Below are 18,933 nucleotides of genomic sequence, written 5' to 3' on the forward strand. Positions count from 1 at the left end.
AATAAGCAACAAATGAACAGCTGTCTAGGAAAAATTCTCCAGATGTGGTGACAGATGTTTGTACTGCTTATACCCTTCGTTATGGACAGTCACTCTCAGTGGGTTTCTGCTGTGTTCTATGGTGTGAATGTGAACTGTCCTGATTAGTGGGCCCTTGACAGTTATGCTGGCCTCTGGCTCCTGTCTAGCGCCCCATCCCCCAACACACACACCATTGGCTTTATTTCTTGGGTATCCCAAGCTGATGTCTCATGGAAGATGACTGAGAGAAGAGAAAAGGGAGCCCAGGGTTCCTTCTCTAGATCTAGGGGCTGGCTACCTGCTACTAAGGAGGAAAATGTTAAGTGGCCACCTTTCCTGCAGCCAGGACTGGAAAAGGCATATTCTAGCCAAAATTGCAAGGGCTTATAAAAGGGGCTCTTTGATGAGAGCATGAGGAGTAGGCCCTTGAGAGGCCTCCACAGGCTCAGGTAAACTTTCCTGTTTATCTTAGGCTGATGGAGCCTGAATCTGCTCACTTACCTGAAAATTAATAGAAAAAGGAAAGAGGAGGGAAAATAAGCAAAGACCATTCATAACCACACGCTCAGGGGGGAGGTTGGAACTTTAGTTAAAGTAAGAACTTTAACTTCAACAAATTCCCATAAGTTTACATATGACGATGATGTTGATTTCAGCTAGTGTCTCCTCTGCAGAAACTGCACCAAGTTTAGGCTGCCAGTTCCATAACATCAGCCCATACATACACATAGACAAACAATCAGACCTCATACACTCATACACTCATTCAATGGACAATACAAAAGAAGCTCCTTACATACAGACAGACAATTATATGGACAATTATATACATATATATACATACTCATGTAACATATGAATGAAAAACAGGCAGACAGACATATTTACATGTAGACACATATCTATGTACATATTTACAACTCATGGACGAAGCGAATTCCATCGAGCTTTCATTCAATGGGCTTCTGCCAACAGGGTGTTCTGCCACTGTTTATTGTATGACCTTTATACCTCTGAGACAAAGTTCCCAGAAAATGGCAATTAATCACAAAACAGATGAATTCTAAAATACAACAGGTTACATGTTTTAAAATTAAACATTTCTTATCTATGTATTTTTTACATAAGTGAGTTCAGAGTGACAAAGGTTGACAAGGCCTAAAGGTTAACAGGGCCTAAGAGTTACAAAAACATATGTCTTTTAGGACTGACCTGGCTACACATTTTTCAGGTATCTCTAAGTTTATAGTGAGTTCAGATAGTAATTTTATCTGTCTTTGTTTCTTAGAAACAAAGTAAATTTAAAATAACAGTATATAATGCCATAAGGTGACAAGGTATAAGAAATTACAATGACATCAAGCTTTGTACTTAGACATTGCTTTGTAGTCCCGTCATAATTTAGATTCATAGGAGGTTTAAACCAACTTGCCTACATTATGGTGTATACCAGGATTCGTGAATGAAGGCTTATCTTGAAGACACAAATGTGTCTCAAGCTCATCTCCTACTGATGCATCTGGAGGTCCACAAAGCTATTTTTTTTTTTTTTGCAGCCATAAACCTTCCTGAAGTTGTTTTAGACGCTCTAAAACAATTTATCTTTTAAAATTGTTTGAATCAAATCAGGAATTCCATAATCAGGAATTAATTCATCTGAACAGCAGTCTGTCTTGAGGAAGCGCCCGTAGGAAGTTTGTGCAGTCAGAGCGGTAGATACCCAGAAAGTGACAGTTCACACCATCCCAGATTTTAGAGATACGGCAGTGCACAAAGAATGAGTGTGGGAGGCTGGAGCAGTTCTGCGTGTGTCACGGCACAGACCTTGCAAAACACCGGATCCCCTGCCAGAGGGCCACCGCCTAATGAGCTCCTGTATCAGAATGGCTCCTCACAGGTGGTGCCTATAATTGGGATAGAAAGTAACTATATAAATTAAAAATAAAGAAGAGCATATTTTGAATTTAAAAAAGAACAAATAGCAGAAGCCAGGAAACTCAGGCTTAATTTGTAGTTAAAAAAAGGCAAACTTAGCCTGGCCACAGTGGTGCACTCCTGTAATCCCAGCACTCAGGGGAGGCAGAGACAGGCAGATCTCTGTGAGTTTGAGGCCAGCCTGGTCTACAAAGCAAGTCCAGGACAGCCCAGGCTATACAGAGAAACCCTGTCTCAAAAATCAAACAAACAAAAACAAAACAAACAACCCCTAAAACAAAACAAAATCCCACCAAACTTAGGGTAGTTGGAATCCAGCTTTAGAAGTGTGTATTGGAAAGCAAAGCAAAGGCTTTTTGTTGTATTTATATTCTACTACAAACTTCATGTAACCACTCACATGTCTCTTTTATTTTTATTTTTATTTTCAGTTACATGTGTACATGTGTGGAGGTACTTGCAGCTAAGTGTGGTACCTGTGGGGGCCAGAAGAGAGCCTTGGATCCCTAGAAGCCAGAGTTACAACTGGCTGTGGCTCACCTTGGGCACCTCAAACTGACCTCAGGTCCTCTACAAGGGTAGTATGTGCTCTTAACCATGGAGCAATCTCTCTGTCCCCACAGGTAGGCTTTCCTTGACCAATCTTACCAGTCACGGTTCCTCCTAATCAATCAATCAATCAATCAATCCATCAAGCTGTCCATTCATCACTCGTTACAGTCTGGTCTCCACCTCGCTATGTGGGGGATGACCTTGGATTTCTCAGCCTCTTCCTCCAGAGAGGAGCAGTTGCACATGTGTGCTGCTACGCCCAGCGTATGTGATGGCAGAGCTCAGACCCTGAGCCCTGTGCATGTTGGGTAAGCACTCCACAACCTGATCTAAACCCCAGCCTCTTGCACTTCCTTGATTTTTGTGCTCACCGTTTTTCTTATAATAACACCGATGCAAGGAGTCCATCTGGAATGGTAGGTGTGCTTTCAAGGCTCTGAGACTGCTTCTGCCTCTTGTGACTGGAGGTTTGGAGTGACAGATGTCTGTGGAAGCTTCCCTGGCAATCCCTGAGGCCCACTGCACTGACTTGGGTACAGGCTACTCTGATGTTGCCCTTCTGCCTGTTCCCTCTGTGAGTTCTGAGAGGAGCCCACCTCCCAGCATGTCCTCTCCCCTCTCTCCAGATGGCCTTTGCTGCCAGTCCTTCCTGTGGCTTCCTCCTCAACCCCTTCTTTGCCTCAGGAATCCTGAGGTTTGGGTGGTGTCAGAGAATGAAGGCTTCTCTTCCATGACCCACTGTTCTGTAATTGCAGGGTGTTCTTGTGGGGATCTGCTGACCATTGCTGCTCTCTTGTGATGCTCAGTGGAGTCACTGGATAGATTTGAGGGCAGGCCTGGGGGGAAACCTCCCTTCTGCTCTTAGAGGATAGTGTAAGAATCCAGCCCACAGCCACACGGCTGCCTGGCTGCCTCGTTAGAGGCTTCTGTCACCTTGTCATGCTGCGTAAGCATGGGATCCACAGGGCCACTCCCAGATTCTGTTCCCAGGCCCTTTCCTCCTGCCTCTGCCTCCCCTCTGCCTCCTGAGCAACTCCAATTTCTTTCCTTGAGGAGCCTGACTTTTCCAAACAGTATCTCTTGGGTAGCTATTTTATTTTTTCAGGAGGCCCCAGATTTTTTTTAAAGTTTATTGTTTAGATTATTAATGTGGTGGTTTGAATGAGAATGACTCCCCCCCCACCAAGCTCAAATATTTGAATGCTTTATCTGCATTTGGTGGACCTGTTTGGGAAGGATTAGGAGGGACAGCCTTGTTGTGGCAGTGTGTCTGTGGGGGTGGGATTTTAGGTTTCAAAAGCACATGCCATTAATAGTTCTCTCTCTCTCTGCCTCATGTTTGTCAATCAGGATGTAAGCTCTTAGCTGCTGCTCCAATGTCTGATGCTATTCTCCCTACTATAGACTGTAACGTTATGGAACTGTGAGTCCCCAGATGTTTCCTTTTAGAACTTAGCCTCTTCATGATATTTTGTCACAACAATAGAAAAGTTAACTAAGACAAATGACCTCTGGGATCATTCAGATGTGGGATCCATGCCCTGGGGACAGTGACACCCCCCCTTCTCATGTTTCCCTGAGTTCAACTGTTCCATTTGGGTGGGGAGTAAACCCAGGCTTTTTATTCCATCAAGGCTGTGGTGGATGAGTCAGTGACCTAGAACCTCTTCTGACCTTTGTATACCCCAAAGTAAGTCCATAAAGGGAAGTTTGAGGTTTGGGGAAGTAAATAAAAGATTACACAGGTTCAAACAGACTTGAGGCCCCTCCAGTCTATTAACTTCAAAGAATGGGGCTAGGTGTGACTACAGTCATGCCTGGAAGGATCTGTGGGCCTATATCCCCATCCCTGCCTTCTCCTGTGTTATTCAACATTCCTTTATTGAAGCAACATTTATGAGGTGATCTGTTTGCAAAGAGGAAAGGCTTATTTTGGTTGTGATTTCAGGTGGCCTTAGCATTCTACTTCCATCTGATAAAGAACTTAGTCTCTAGAGAAAAGCATTACTCTATCCAGCATGGCTGAGGTAGGCCAGACAGGCAGAGGAGACAGGGGCAACCACATGGCTGGAGGCTGATGCAACCATGGGCTGTGTTACCTGGGCCATCAGGTGACTCAGATGACCACTAATTGACCTTTGCTTCATTATAATGGCCTCTCTATATCATTGGCCTGACAGGATTGTCTGTTCCACCACTCATTGGATGACACACATAAGGGAAAAGGAGTAAAACTTATTCCAGAAAAACCCAGTGCTGCTAGGTCCCTGCATGTGGCTCCGAACGGCACCTCACCTCCTCTCAGATCATGTCACCAGCCACCTGGGTCCCACCTGGGTCAGATCGTATTTATTTACTTATTTCAATTAATTAGCTACTTCCTTCCCTGTTACCTTCCCAATTTGTGCTATAAAATGTGCTTGATGGATTTTAAATAATAGTGACTACCTTCTACACCTCTATCATCCTCCTCGACTCCTTGAAAAGTGAAGATGCAGGCATTCAGTTCTGTTTGTGAAGCACAGGCTAGTGCCCTGGGTGGGAGAAGGAAGGTCTCCCATCCTTCCCAGGCAGAGGCAGAATGGCTTACGAATCCCTGTCTTTGTCTCTCCTCGCTGGGCCTAGTCCACATACCCCGCACTCCTTCTCTGTTCCAAGGGCTCTTCCCTATATCCTGTGCATGCGCTCTCTCATATGACATCTCCTGTACCCTGAGTATCAGAAGCAGTCAGGAGAGGATAAACATTGGAATGAATTCATATGGTGGGTGGGTGATTGTGTCTGTTTCAGCTTCTGAAGCCATTCATATCAAATTGGATTTACAGGAGGACCTTTGAGAAACAGAGCTGGAACTGGCCTGAAAACTTCCTCCCTGCCTGTTAGCTATGCAGGTGCTATGCAGGCTTCTGGGAGGAAAAAGATGCCAGCGGTCTTACCCAGTAGTGGACCCTATGTGATTCAATACCAACCTGACAAGCAAAATTCTCCCCTGGTACAAAAGGGCATGAAGGTCATGGGGCAACCAACCACTTTCTGGATGGATCTGAGGCCTGTTCCACAGGGGGCAATTTATGTCCATACTATAAACCTGGTCAAAAGCCTGCTGCTTGGGAGAGCATAGGCTCTAGGGGGACCTACTGATGTTTTACTAACTTGACATGCTGACAAGTTGCCTTCTAAACATTTATGTCTATATCCACAGAGTGGTGCTATGCTCAGCCTTGACCAGGGAAACTTCAGCTGAAGGGGGCAGCAGCTAGAGCAGAGACTCAACCATTCAAAGTCCCAAGACTAAGTGACTGTTGAGCTCCAAGTGAGACAACAGTACTGATCTCACCAAGGCTCAGGGAATGTCACAGAAGAGGAGGTGGGAAGACGGCAGGAGCCAGAGGATGCCGCAAAGATTAAACCCAGACTCTCCAGGTCTAATCAGCCGGCACACTGGCCTAGGATGGCTGTGTACAGGGTTTGGTAAGCTTCAGTGATGCAAAATATTCCTTCAGAAGAGGACCTGTAACATTCCTCACAGTGCCTTGTAAAACACTAAGAGGTCCAGAGAAAGAGCATCCAAATAACTACACAGTATAATTCACCTATACCACAGAGTGAAAGAACGAGAGTACCTCAGGGCTCTAAAAAGACCTGAGGGCTCAGAAACTACCTTTGTGTGAGCTGTAAAAGAGGAAGCTTGAAAGGTGGCGTTCTCCCCTCTCTCCAGCCTTTGTGTTCCATTCCCCACCCAGGGGGGTCCAAATTGGGAAAGGGCTGTAAAAGAGTCATGTGACTGCTCCACCAGCCGGCTCCCTGAGGAGACTGGGTAGCAAATGGTGTAGTCAGCCTTGGCGAGGGTGGGCTGGCTTAAGTTCCCCCATTCATTGAGATCTTAATGTCCTGACTTACTCCCTCCTCCCAGGCTTTATAGCTAAGGAAGTGATCCAGCATAGCTCATGCTGGTCACTACTAGACATGCTGAATACTTTAAAATGGTAAAACTTTAAATGAATTTTTATAGTTTATGATTTATGATAGTCTAGGGAGTTATGGAAATAAAAAAAAAACATATTGCTGATCTGGGGATCTGCTCAGTTGGTGGAATCCCTGCCTAAAATTCAATACCTGGCACCACATGTAACCAGATGAGATGGCATAAGCTTGCGAGCCTTGCACTGAGGAAGGGGGCAAGAGGACCTGAAGCTCGTGGTTAGCTTTGGTTACACAGAGAGCTGGAGGCCAGCCTGGTCTACATGAGACCCCGTCTAAAACTATAAAATAACAATAGTAAAGACATAAGTTTCCAGACTTCTTTGGAATTAAATTTCAAGGGCATTTATAAAATTTCTGTGTATCTTGACTGACCACTGGAGAGTAACGGCTAGTATACAGATGAGGCGAGCTTCTGCCCAGGTACACACAGCAACTGGTACTACTGTCCTTGTCATTTGAGCATGGATTTCATGCGGCTTCAGGGGCTGAGGAAGGGCTCGTCTGACCCTTTCGCAGCCCATTGTTCTTGTTACCTAAGAGGCGGCCATCTTCATTTATTCAGCCTGTAAATGTTTGTTGGCTATTTACTTCATGCCTGGTACTATGGGATCCTGAAAACAGTAACAAGATCCCGTTTTTCTCCCTTGGACTCACGTGACACTAGGGGGAGCCAAATATATAAGTAAGTGTCCGTGGAAGGTGGTGACAGAGGGGGTGAGGGAGGGCCCCAGAAAGGACAGGGCAGTTCTCTTCAGGTTTCTCAGAATGTGACCTCCTCCGGAGGTCTAGGGATGGTTCCCTGGAGACTTCAGCCCACGAATGGGGAGGCCACACCGTGGACAGAAAACAGGTTTTACTGTGGTACTAACTAAGGTCACCCCCAAAAAGGCCTTTTGTCTGGTAGTTCAATTCACACACACGCTCAGGGGCACACACTAACACAGATTCACACACACGCTCAGTGGCACACACTAACACACTCAAGAGAAAAACAACAACAAAAACAGCCCTCAGAAGCCAGAACACACCGTCAAAGCCTGGCTTCACAGTAGAAATGACTACTATGGTTATTAGAAATAGTCTCTTATTTATTTCCACATTTGTATAAAAAGTTTTGATGTATTTGGGCTGGTAAAAGAAAAGCCACAGTAATATAAAGAGAATTATAGCAAGTTAAAAAAGATGATGTTTCTAGTGTCTGAGAAAGCAACTGTGAGGGTGCTTCTTAGTTATCCAAGCGGTCGAAACTCTGGGTCTGGAACTCCTGGAAGTCCTCTGGGATGGTGTCTGCAAGAAGAATAAGGGTGGCGGTTAGTGAGGGCCCTTGCACCCTGGAACCATGGCCCGCTGCATGCTGCACAGGCCTCCTGTAGGGGGCGCTGCCAGCTCGCCCAAGACTCCCACAGGCTCGCAGCCATTTTCTACTTCAGGCTGCTTTGTTGTATGTTGCTGGCTTAAAGCCCAGCAGTGCTTATTCATAGGCCTGAGGAAAATTAGCAGGCAGAGTGCCTTTTCAGTCTGTGATTATGTTTGAGCCTTATGAAAAGAAAGGCTGCCTGCAAATTAAACTGACTAAATTTCTCACCGAACCCCTAACTGAAAACCATGCAGTTAAATTATATGGGTTTCAATTTTCACATTTGGGAAACAGGAAAGCCCTGCTCTGTCTTTCACTTGTGTTATGCAGGGAACATCAGGTTTTAATGAGCACGTGGTATGAGCTCGGTGGAGCTTGGGGGGAAGGATGTGTGCTACAGAAAAAAGATACTGTTTCTATCTCGTCATTCCCTGTAATGTTGAGAGGAAATAAGAAGAAGATTACCGTTGCAGCGGTACTTGAGGTTGGACCAGATGATGTTCTCTTGAGAGAAGCAGAACACGCCAAGCCGGCCTCCACGCATGGTGGTGTCTATGGTGACCCCAGAGTCAGCCACCAACTCTGAGCCTTCATAAAACCGCACCCTGCAGACAGCACAGGTCTCGGTGAGCACAGGCCCCCTGCTGGGCTGCGAGCTTGCCTCTTTACTCGGAGGTGTCCACTGACTCTAGCCGGTCCCTCCCCAGTGAGAGTGCAGGTTCCCCAGGACAGGAATCACGTGTCCAGCTTCCCTAACTTGTGTCTAATGGGCCTAGCGTGGTGTCAGAAGCACTGTTCCTGGCTAGGTACTTAGTGGTGGTGGGTTAAAACAAATAGCCTGACCATTGAGGGCAGGAGTTTTGTGGTGTTACTCTCGTGAGTTACTTCATCCAGATACTGTACCTGGAGCCCCAGCTCCCTCTCCCTTAGGCCTGGCTGATTTCACTGGTGGGCTCTCACAGCCTGACTCTCACCAAGAGAATAGGCAGTTTCAGGCGGGGGACGATTTCAGTTGTCATAGTAGCACTAAGTGACAGAAGTCCCTAGAGTGTCCCAGAGTGGCTAACCAAAGCATGTCCTACACTTGTAAGCTTGTGGAGCGTCCTGTAGACCCAGGGGAAGGTGAGGGCCCTGTCAGTGGGCTGGGCCTGGGAGGGAACTGTTTTACCCTAAGCATCACTCCTTTCTGCACTGATTTTAAGTTAAACTCCCCAGGGTAAAGTGAGAGGTGTGTGAGTGCGCTGCTTTGTTCAGAACTTAGGATCTGGGTCACATATCAGCCCCGGCATCACCATTGTAATACTGAATTCTCCCACGTTACTCTGTGTTTAAATGCCACCTTCGTGTGATTCCAGGCATGGTTCCAAATGGCTTTGTTTCCTGGTGTAGCTGTGCCAAAGCATTTCCCATTTGGTTGTATAGTAATCAATTCTTGTTTCTCTGCAGTTTTAGGGTTCAGATTGGCTTTTCTAAAACTATATACATAGATAGGTCATATTCTCCATGATTTCATTTTGGGACAGAAAAGGTGCACAGAGCTTGCTCACATAAGAACGTAATCACATCTGCGTGAGCACAACTGCGGGAGCACAGCTGGTCTTCCCGAGGAGTGAACGGAGGCGAGAGACAGGAGACCACGAAGACAGAACAGGAATTAGCTCTCACCACTTTGTTCTCACCAGGTGCAATGGACCAGGACCTTCCTGCCCTGGCTAGGAAACAGCCATCTCCCAGCCCACCCTACCCCCAAGCACACCCCATAAGCATTGCTAGTCGAGGACATGAACACTGACTGCATTGCAAAATGCAGCCCTAAGCACTGTAACTCTCAAGACTAGTTAACAGACAAACAAAGCAACGAACACAGTCCTCTAAAGAAAGGCCATCATGCCAGTCACATGATAGACAGCTCCCGCTGTGTCCAGCGCCTCCCAGGCATCGTGCTGAGGCTTGGGAGATCGCTTGCTGCCCTTTTGGAACTTCTGGCCCCGTAGAAAGGACAGACTGCAAGGGATTCTGCCGTCAGTGTGGACTATGCACCAGGAGGGATGGCATGGGGCCTGGAGGAGCCTCAGGATATCTGGGTACCATCTCAGTGGCATGTCTTCTCTCCTGCCCAGCCAGTCCACCCTCACTCTTCCCTGAGGGCACTTCCACAGCATGGCCTCCCCCTGAAGCACCTTTGCTCTGCAGCTGGGTCCTACTGTCCAGTGACCGGTCAAGCCCAGTGTCATCACCCCACCTTTCTTCCGGGAGCCTGCCCTGAGGACTGCCAGAGGTTGGGACTTCTCTGGAAAGTCCCTCTTGTCTGTGGAGGGCACTGTGTGCTCCCCTCCCACCCGGCAGAAGGCCCCGCCTACCTGATGTAGCCCACCTGGGGCCGGTGCTGCAGGAACCAGCGGTAGGACACCTTGTCCTTCCAGCCCACGTTCCTCGAGTCCTTCCACAGCAGCCTGACCTGGTCGCTGGTGTCCCCTGTGTGCCACAGTGAGTTCCGGAGATGTTCCCCTGGGCCAGTTTTAGACTTCACAGCCTGGACAACCATGTGAGCAGAATGTTGGACAGGACACGCAGACCCTCTCGGGTGTCTGAGGCTGCCGTGGAGGTGAGCTCATGCTTATTGCCAGGCAGCAGTTTTGTTGGCAAAAGCAAACCTTTCAATGTCATTTCTCCTGAGCTGGTCCCAGCCCCATGGAAGTTAGCAGTGGGTAGAACTGTGCTATTCACTCTATCTTTTTCCTGATACAAGTCTGTTGGTCAATCTACTTGCTCACTGAAAGCTCCCAGTGGAAGTCTGGCTGCGGAAGCGTGCCCTCTGTCCTAGCAGGAGTGACAGAAGTAGCTTGCTCCTGTATAGTCCATCCCTTTGATTAAAGACGTTGGCTAGCTTTTAATGTGAGCTGCCTTAAACCTTAAACCTTCTCCACCCCTTTGACTCCACTCAGCCTGACATTTGCAGCATGAGTCACACAGGTTGAAATGTACTAGTTCAACCAAAGGAAGGCAAGGCTGTCGCTCTGGCCTCCTGAGCCAGGCATCACCATGACTATATCCATTTTTCAGATTAACTTAGTGCCTTTCAGGAGAGCTCTAAATTTAAGGGAAGGTGAGTGGCCTAGAAGAAAGGAAGGCATAGGGATCCAAACTGGCAATACCTTGAGCTGAATGCCAGGTTCAGCTACTGCTCGGAATGGTGTGGCCTGCCAGTACGTCTGCTCTGTCTGCTTCCACATGACCACATAGAAGCTCGAGCTGTCTTGGTAACCAAAAATAAAGCCAGCGTAGTCGTCATCTGTCTGGGTGTTTACATGGAAGGTCCCTTCAAAGTCGACACCATTAAATGCCGTGTACCCTGTGGAGATGAGATGTAATTAGAAAAAGCCACATCAATGGCTGATAGAGTTCTATACTCACAGTCAGAGGCCTGGGACGTACCCACTGCTAGGCCGGGGTCACTGTTCATGGTCTGCACAATCTCCATGCCCTGTGGAGAGAGGGGGAGTTAGGAGCAATCTTGAGGGGCTTGAGGCAGCCCAGAACCTCAGGCGCTGTGACTGTGTGTGGTCCAGTGTCCGACATGTTGTTTGACATCTACTCTAAGGAGGCGCACGCAGGGCAAGAAGGTTTAACGAAAGCTTAGCTCTGTGAAGAAATACTTCTGCTAATACTGTCACTTAAGCTGGTTTAATAACCCCTGACCTAGGCAGGGACATATGACATACATTCTGATGAATACTCTGGTGGGCTGTCTAGCTCAGGGTGTCCTGTGTGCACGTCTGTTGTGGGGGGAATGGTCTTAATTATGTTAGGCAATGGAGAGAAGCTCTGCCCACTGCGGGCAGCACTGTCTGCTAGGGTTGCTCTAGGAAGGGAGCAGAATGCTAAGCACACATGTGTGTATTTCTCTCAGTCTTCACGACGGGTGTGGTGTGACAAGCTACTTCAAGTTCCCGCCTTGACTTCTCCCAAGCAATGGACTATAAGTTGGACTTATGAGCGCAAATAAACTCTTCCTTCCAAGATTCCTTGGTCAGAGTATTTTGTCAGGGCAACAGCCATGAAACTAGGACTGACGTGATGTGCTTTGTGACTCTAGGAACTACCAGCCCCTGTGCCTTCTTCTTCAGTGGCATAATTAGGGGAACATGCAGAGGCAGTCTTCTGGAAAGATGAGCAGCACGGCTCATGGACTACATTGCCAGGGCTTGAAGCCTACCCACCTCAGCCACTTTCTGAAGTGCCACCATGAGCAACCACAGAAGCTTTGAGAGAGAGTCAGTTTCCTCATCTATGAAAAGTATAGTAAAAAGAGGCTGAGAGGGGAGCTTATGCCAACAGAGTAGAGACACGTGGCAGTCAGTGCCCTCCACATGCTGCCGCCACTCTCAGCATGTCCTAGGAAGAGGGGCTGAGCAGAACTGCAGCCAACATGTAATGCATACCTGGTTCAAGACTACCCAGTTGGGGTCAATCTGGGCATCCCCTTCAGGGTCCAGGACCACAGTCTGGTAGGCCCTGAAGTCAGTCAGGGTGATCTCTGCATTCTCAGGGCAGACATCAATGTGATCGATGACCTGGTCCTGGTCGAAGTCAGCTTCACAGATGTCCCCTACTCCATCATCTAGGAGGGCAAAGGGAGGAGCACAAAGATGCTGAGGCTCACCTCCTCAGCAGAGAGGGGGCTGGGCAGGGGCCCAGAGAGCCCAGGCTTCCATGCCCTAGGTTAGCTTTTGGGGGTCAGGAGAGTGAAGCTGCATTTGCTGAATTGTCTGGGCCACGACCTGGAGCCCTCATGACAGCCAACCTTGATCTTCTTGTGACACCAGTCTAAAAGGTTGTCCCCACTCTTTCCCAGAAAGTTCTTATGCACAGCTAGGCTTAACACCTGGTAGCTCTCAAGCTTGTCCTCCTGTGGGGCAAATGTCTAAGATGTGCATAAAACCATGAATATTATTATCACCAGGATATCGCTAAGTCTGACTCTGGTGTCCCCTAAGCTGAAGGTGGCCCACAGGGACAGGACAGCTTTGGTAGGATAAGCCCTCTCCACCTGGGTCACTTTGTATCTGGCCTGGTGCACACAGGGCCTTACCTGCCCAGTCCCCAATGAGCTTGTGAGTTTTTGCTTTTCTTTCTGTATACTCTCCTTTCCTCACTCCCAGGGCCAGGAGCAAGCAAGACCAGAGCTGTGCCTAGGGCCTTTGGTGACTGAGCTGTAGTGAGTCATGTTTTGTGTGATCTCAGCCCAGAACAGCTCAGGAAGGGGCAGGGCTAATCAGCTCTGACCCAGTTGCAGACTGCTGTCTACCAGATATCTGCTGTCCACACAGGCTGGATTAGAAGCAGAAGCTGCTGCAAATGCAGAGAGCTGAGGAGGTCCTGGGGAGTGCATGTTCTTCACAGGGCTGCAGGGAGTCTAAGGGTGTGTGTGTGTGTGTGTGTGTGTGTGTGTGTGTGTGTGTGTGTGTGCACATCCTGGGTTAAACATACTTACTGTTGCTATCTTCCTGGGCTGGGTTGGGAACCAGCCTGCAGTTGTCTGGGCCAGGTGGCACCAGGTCTGGGATGCCATCGTTGTCGTCGTCATCATCACATTCATCACCAATTCCATCCTTGTCAGTGTCCAGCTGGGCACTGTTAATGACGGTGGGGCAGTTGTCTGTGCTGTCCTGGTGGCCATCCCCGTCACTGCAGAGGGAAGATTAGTTAAGTAGGAGACTGAAGCCTCTGCTCCCAGGCAGTCTGGGTGGGCTGTCAGCAGCTTGGGTTTTATCAGACCCTATCAGACCTTTCTTTGATAAGGTGGGCCCTGAAACAACTCCCTCAATTCCTCAGTATCCTGCAAGAAGCCAGCCACTTCCTGTTTGAGAAGATAAGAGGCTATTTCTGTGATCTGTGACTCAGGGCTGCTGTCATCTCTGAGGACAGCTAGATGACGCTTCGCTCTGGGGAAGTGTGAAGTATAAGGCAGGAGACAGGAGACGTGTGTGAGTCCTGGCTCAGGCATTGGTGAGCAGTGACCTCAGGCATGGTGCTGGACCAGAGAGGTGCTCAGTCCTCATCTGATAATGATAAAAACAGAGCCTACCTCAAAGAGCAGCTTGGGGACTGATTCCACTTTAACACCTGTCAGAAGTGTGTCCTGAGCACCTGGCTCATATCCTAATTGCCCTGGTGTTTTCTGTTACATTGTTTTGCACCATTCCCATCTCATAACCCCACGAGGACTCAAACTGAACGCCATGGGGAGGGTGGTGAAGAGGGCCACTCTTTTCCCAGAAGTGGGTGCACGGTTGTATCCCAAGGCGGGTCTAAAGGACCCTTCAAGGTGAAGGGCCAACTGGGGAGGCACAGTTCAACTGCTCTGACTTGGGAGGATTGTCTGAAGTGTCTGGGGCCTTCCATGGCTACTAGGGATCAGAGCAGATTCTCTTCATTCTGCCTCACTCAAGGCCTCTTGTGACCTAGGAAATTCTTGTATAACCTCTAGGTGAGGGCAGAGGGAAGCCTCCTTTTCATACAGGAGGCAGAAGGGCCCCAGAGAGAGTGAGTTCAACCTGGACATTGGAACACTGGGGCTGAGAAGGCTGAATTCTTGTACTCCTAGCATGAGAGTGAGCTCACTGGATCAGCACCACCTTTAGAGCCAGCCCTGCCACCTCTGTGGAGAAACAAGCAGTTCCTAGCCCCCTCCTGGTGAGGCTCAAGTTCATGGGAATTAGCATGTAGCAGCGTGAGTCATTTGTTTTAGGCAAATACCTAGAGGTTGGTGGGATAGGCTACTTTAGAAATTTCTATTGATGGTAATCAGAGTACACGATGGCCCAGCACTGGGAACATTCCTGATGCACAGCACACATCGCTTAGGGGCATTGTCTCGGGCACCAGTCCTACCTTCCACTCTGAGAGAGGGAGAAGCAATGTCGGACTACATCACTGAGCCTCTCCTGTGCTGTGCTACCAAAGACACAGCCACTACCTTCTGCAAGGGATGGCCCTGTGCTAACCTATGAGGTGTGACGATGGTCTTCTACTGACGAAGCGATAAGCTTCCCCCGGGTAGAGGAAGCATGTAAGCGCACAGCCTATGGACTATATGGATCTACAGCCATTCCCATTTTACAGGTAAGGAAACTGAGGCACAGAGATAATAAGTGACATCTGGCTGTCTCACTCCAAGGCCCTCCTGTAAGGCTCCATGATGTCTGAACTCTTGCTGGGTGGAGCTGACCCACGACTTCCTACACAGCACTTTCAGGGAGGTATAAATGGCCTGGAGCAAAGGTGAAACTACTGTCTCGCGGGAACCTGATTCATCCAGAGATCCTAGAGCCCAGTGCCAGCAAATTTCTCTGGAAATTCCCAGTCTCCCCAGATTTCCCACCTGTTTCCCTGCAACTAGGAGGCATGTCATACCTGTCCTGGTTAGTGTCACAGGAGTCCCCAACCAGATCATTATCCACATCCGACTGTAAAGACAGAAGAACATGTTATTTACCACTGGGCCCGATGTGTGAACTGTTCCCAGGAAGGCAAGCCTGGCCTATCATCCTTGGGCTTCAGGAATTGCTTCTTAGGCTGATAGAAACTGCAAAAGGACAACACCATATTGGTGTTGCCCAGTGCTGAATTTTCGAAAAGCCCTTTAAAATATCAAGCTTCATGGAGGGGCTGCCCACACACCAGATGAGCTGATGGGGAAGGTTCTGGGTAGCAGGCAGAGAGTGGGTGCTCTGGCTCAGTTGGAGAGGAGCCAGCCACAGGCATGGGTCAAAGCACATTGATTCTGTTGCGTCTGTACTTTTGCAGTTGAGACAGGATGGGACAGTCAGGCAGAGTGGATAATGAGCACTCCCATTTTGTTCAGAGCTTCAGAAACAGACTGTTCCCAGGCCCAGGGATCCAAGCAGCAGGTGTATGGGAAGGGAAACAACCTTTCACCGACTGAACTTAATCTGCACCAAAGGGGTGTGAGATTAAGCTCATGTCCAAGTTTCTATTTTCTTTGACAGCAGAAAATTGTTGGGGTATCATTAAGCTTATACTACTAATGTCATCAGTGTTGTGTGGCTGTGAGATGATTTCAAAGGGTCTCACAAGTCCACATCCTGACTCAACAGTGTGGTTGGCAATTACTGTCTCACATGTCCCATCATTCTCAGGCCTGATATATATAATTTCTCCTTGATAAAACAGCACCTGGTCAATAGCATGGCTGTGTTTTTCTAGATGCTGATTTTTAGTGACTCTTCAGTGTGAACCCTGTCTCACTAACCTGGTTAGGGTTACTGACATCAGGACAGCTGTCACAAGCATCTCCGACACCATCACCATCCCGATCCTGCTGGTCACGGTTGGGGACTCTGGGGCAGTTGTCCAAAATGTTTTTTATTCCTGAAGGAAAAGAACGCTACCTTGGGTCAGGAGAAAAGGGTAGAGAGCTGTAGCTGCTGAGAGGTCGGTCTGTGGTGTCTCATCCCTGCGGTGCCACTGTCACACTGCCATCGTTAGTATCTGGGGGTGATGTCAAAGGGAAAATTCTGGGAGACTCAAACATGAACAACCCTTTAGGGCAGCTGTCCAATGAACTATAATTAGTCTAAGGTATTAAGGGTTCAAGCAGCATGCAAAGAAGGAGGCCATGATGACTGGGTGAGTTGACCCAGGGGACCTTGTAGGTATGTAAATTTTAATGGAGGCACAAGGTCTTTGAACAGTGGTGTGCAGAAGTTGGGCCTGGGCCTACTGAATCCCCATTTCAGTTTCAGTGAATTCCCCAATGTCGTGTTCAGTGATTAACAATGGAGAGAGGAGTAACAGTGTGGAAATGGACAAATGTCACAAATGTTTACTGACTTGGTTCATCAGCATACCACTGGGGTGAGGGTGCCACCTTAGCTCACCCCAGCCTGTGCTTTAGGGGAGGTGTGTGTATTCTGGAGGAGTGAGGGGGTGAGGGTTTGAGGGGGTGGTGTCTTTTTAAAAGGCGGTTCTTTGGGTTGTATGGTATGTTTTCAGAAACTCAGATTCTAGGCTGCCTTTTAATGATAGTTGTCATATGCTATGACCATATTGAATAAAATGTCTTTCCTCAAGCTTGATGGGGCTTCGGAGCTGCCTATGGCCTGGACCTCACAGAAAGTCCCTGTGGTAGCATCCCAGAGGTAGGCAGCACAGCCGCCATGACATCCCAGCCCTGCCCAGAGAAAAGCAGGGCCTGGCCACATCTTCCTGGCTTGCTTTCTGGAGCCTGTCCCCAGGGTGTAGTGTTTGACCCTACTAAAAACTCAGTTCTTCATCCCCAGATCTCTCCCAGATTGAGGGGTAGAGACTGGATAGAATCTAGGAAGGCAGATGCTGTGCAGACACAGCCCTGACAAGACACTGACAGAAAGCATTCTCACAGTCTCTGCCAAGGTACCAGAAACATGTAGGGTTACCGGCCCAGCAGACAAAGGTCGAAGGGAACGCTACAGAGGGAGTTTCTGATTCCACATGTCTAGTCTCACTCTTTGGGAGGCCAGAAGGACAAGGATATTCCACATAGAAGACTGAGCAAAGCAAAGCTACCATCTCCATCCATGTCGTCATCACAGGCATCTCCTTTTCCATCCCCATCAGTGTCCCTCTGGTCATTGTTCAAGACGGTCAGGCAGTTGTCACAGGCATCCCCAAAGATATCTTTATCACTGTTCCCTTGGTCTACATTGTGAGTCAAGACACAGTTGTCCTAAATGGTGAGAAAATAGGACACTTACTCAGACTTACTTATACCTGCCTTCCTGGTGTGGCTGCCCAAGTCTGTCTGTTGTATAGTTCAATCACTCATGACTCTTATAAGACAAAAGCTTCAATGCTGTGGGACATGGACAAAGAGCCTGAGGTTTGGGGTGATTGAGGCCAGTGACTGGCCTCACAGGCTTGCTTCCACTATCCCTGGTGTGCTTCAGTGCGCATGCTGTCCCAGCAAAGCTGGTACCTGCTCGTTCAGGATCCCATCTCCATCAGCATCCTCGTCACACGCATCTCCGATGCCATCTCTATCTGCGTCCTCCTGGCCAGAGTTTGGCACATACTTGCAGTTATCCTGATAGGGAAAACAGCTCAGAGTCATGCCCTAGTCACCTGCCTCCAGTCAAAAAGTATTTCTGATCTCAAGACTGAGTGTGGCTGCCTGGGTTAGCTAGTGGCAGTTTTGTTTGTTCCATTTGAGATGCAGCTACTTTAAATTTTTTAGATAGAACCAGTAGAAGCTTCCCAAAGCCATATAAGACATGGCTTTGGAAGTCCACAGGAAATTTCTTCTCCTGTTTGCCCTCCTTACCTTCTTGCAGTTCCTGGCAGAGCAGGGCAGTTCTTCATCGGGGTAACTGTCGATGTCCACATCCTTCCCACAGATGTAGCCGTCACCGGCCCAACCGACACCACACTGTGAAGGGAGAGCCTGTAAGAGGCCTGAGAAAACAGCCCCCAAGGAGGCAGGGGATTGGTGCAGTCTCTGCTCCCCTGTGGGAGTCCTCAGGGGAAGATCCAGGAGCCTCACACCCTGCGTGGGTGGGATTTAACAGTTCAGTTGTGTTAAGCATGCTGGACCACACCTGTAAGCTCAGGACTGTTCAAGGGTCATTCTTAGCTATATAGTGAGTTAAAAGCCAACCTGAGAGTCTGTCACCACAAACCAAAACAAGGGCTGGAAAGATATGCCTCAGCCTATGTTAAGGTGCTTGCCGCAGAAGAGTGAGAGCCTGATTTTCGGGTCCCCAGCATTCATGGAAAAGACTGGTGCAGCAGCTAAAGGTGGCCGCTGGAGCCTCGTAAGGGCCTGCTGGCCGCATAGGCAGATAATCAGTGAGCTCCGCATTCTGTAGAGACTGTCTCAAAAAGACATGAGCAGAGAGCAATGAAGGAAGGCACCTGGGCTCATTTGTGTCAATTCAACACCCTTCCATAAAACCCAAAACTCATTAACAAACAAAGGAAGAAAAAATCAGAACGATTTATAGTTGTATGGGAATAGACTAATGATTCTAAAGGCTCAAAGGGAGATGGATAGGGAACATTCCTTCTGGCTCCTGGTCTCATGG

At 48.4% G+C, this 18,933-nt stretch overlaps 1 protein-coding gene across 1 annotated transcript in view; it reads right to left on the reverse strand.

Annotated features, from left to right (window-relative positions):
* Positions 1 to 7,565: 7,565 nt before the first annotated feature.
* Positions 7,566 to 18,933, reverse strand: part of Thbs4 (thrombospondin 4) — a 35,682-nt gene continuing 24,314 nt past the window's right edge. Inside the window, exons 11-22 of the mRNA XM_055625436.1 lie at positions 18,174 to 18,278; positions 17,829 to 17,936; positions 17,420 to 17,579; positions 16,125 to 16,243; positions 15,266 to 15,318; positions 13,344 to 13,537; positions 12,292 to 12,470; positions 11,285 to 11,333; positions 11,005 to 11,201; positions 10,210 to 10,382; positions 8,315 to 8,454; positions 7,566 to 7,779 (exon numbers count right to left, since the gene is read on the reverse strand). Coding sequence (XP_055481411.1) covers positions 7,718 to 7,779; positions 8,315 to 8,454; positions 10,210 to 10,382; positions 11,005 to 11,201; positions 11,285 to 11,333; positions 12,292 to 12,470; positions 13,344 to 13,537; positions 15,266 to 15,318; positions 16,125 to 16,243; positions 17,420 to 17,579; positions 17,829 to 17,936; positions 18,174 to 18,278 — 1,539 coding nt within the window. The 3' untranslated portion in view covers positions 7,566 to 7,717. The remainder of the gene's footprint in view (positions 7,780 to 8,314; positions 8,455 to 10,209; positions 10,383 to 11,004; positions 11,202 to 11,284; positions 11,334 to 12,291; positions 12,471 to 13,343; positions 13,538 to 15,265; positions 15,319 to 16,124; positions 16,244 to 17,419; positions 17,580 to 17,828; positions 17,937 to 18,173; positions 18,279 to 18,933) is intronic.

This window comes from Psammomys obesus, unplaced genomic scaffold (assembly GCF_907164565.1).
Source record: "Psammomys obesus unplaced genomic scaffold, mPsaObe1.curated_primary_1811, whole genome shotgun sequence".
Lineage (NCBI taxonomy): Eukaryota > Metazoa > Chordata > Mammalia > Rodentia > Muridae > Psammomys > Psammomys obesus.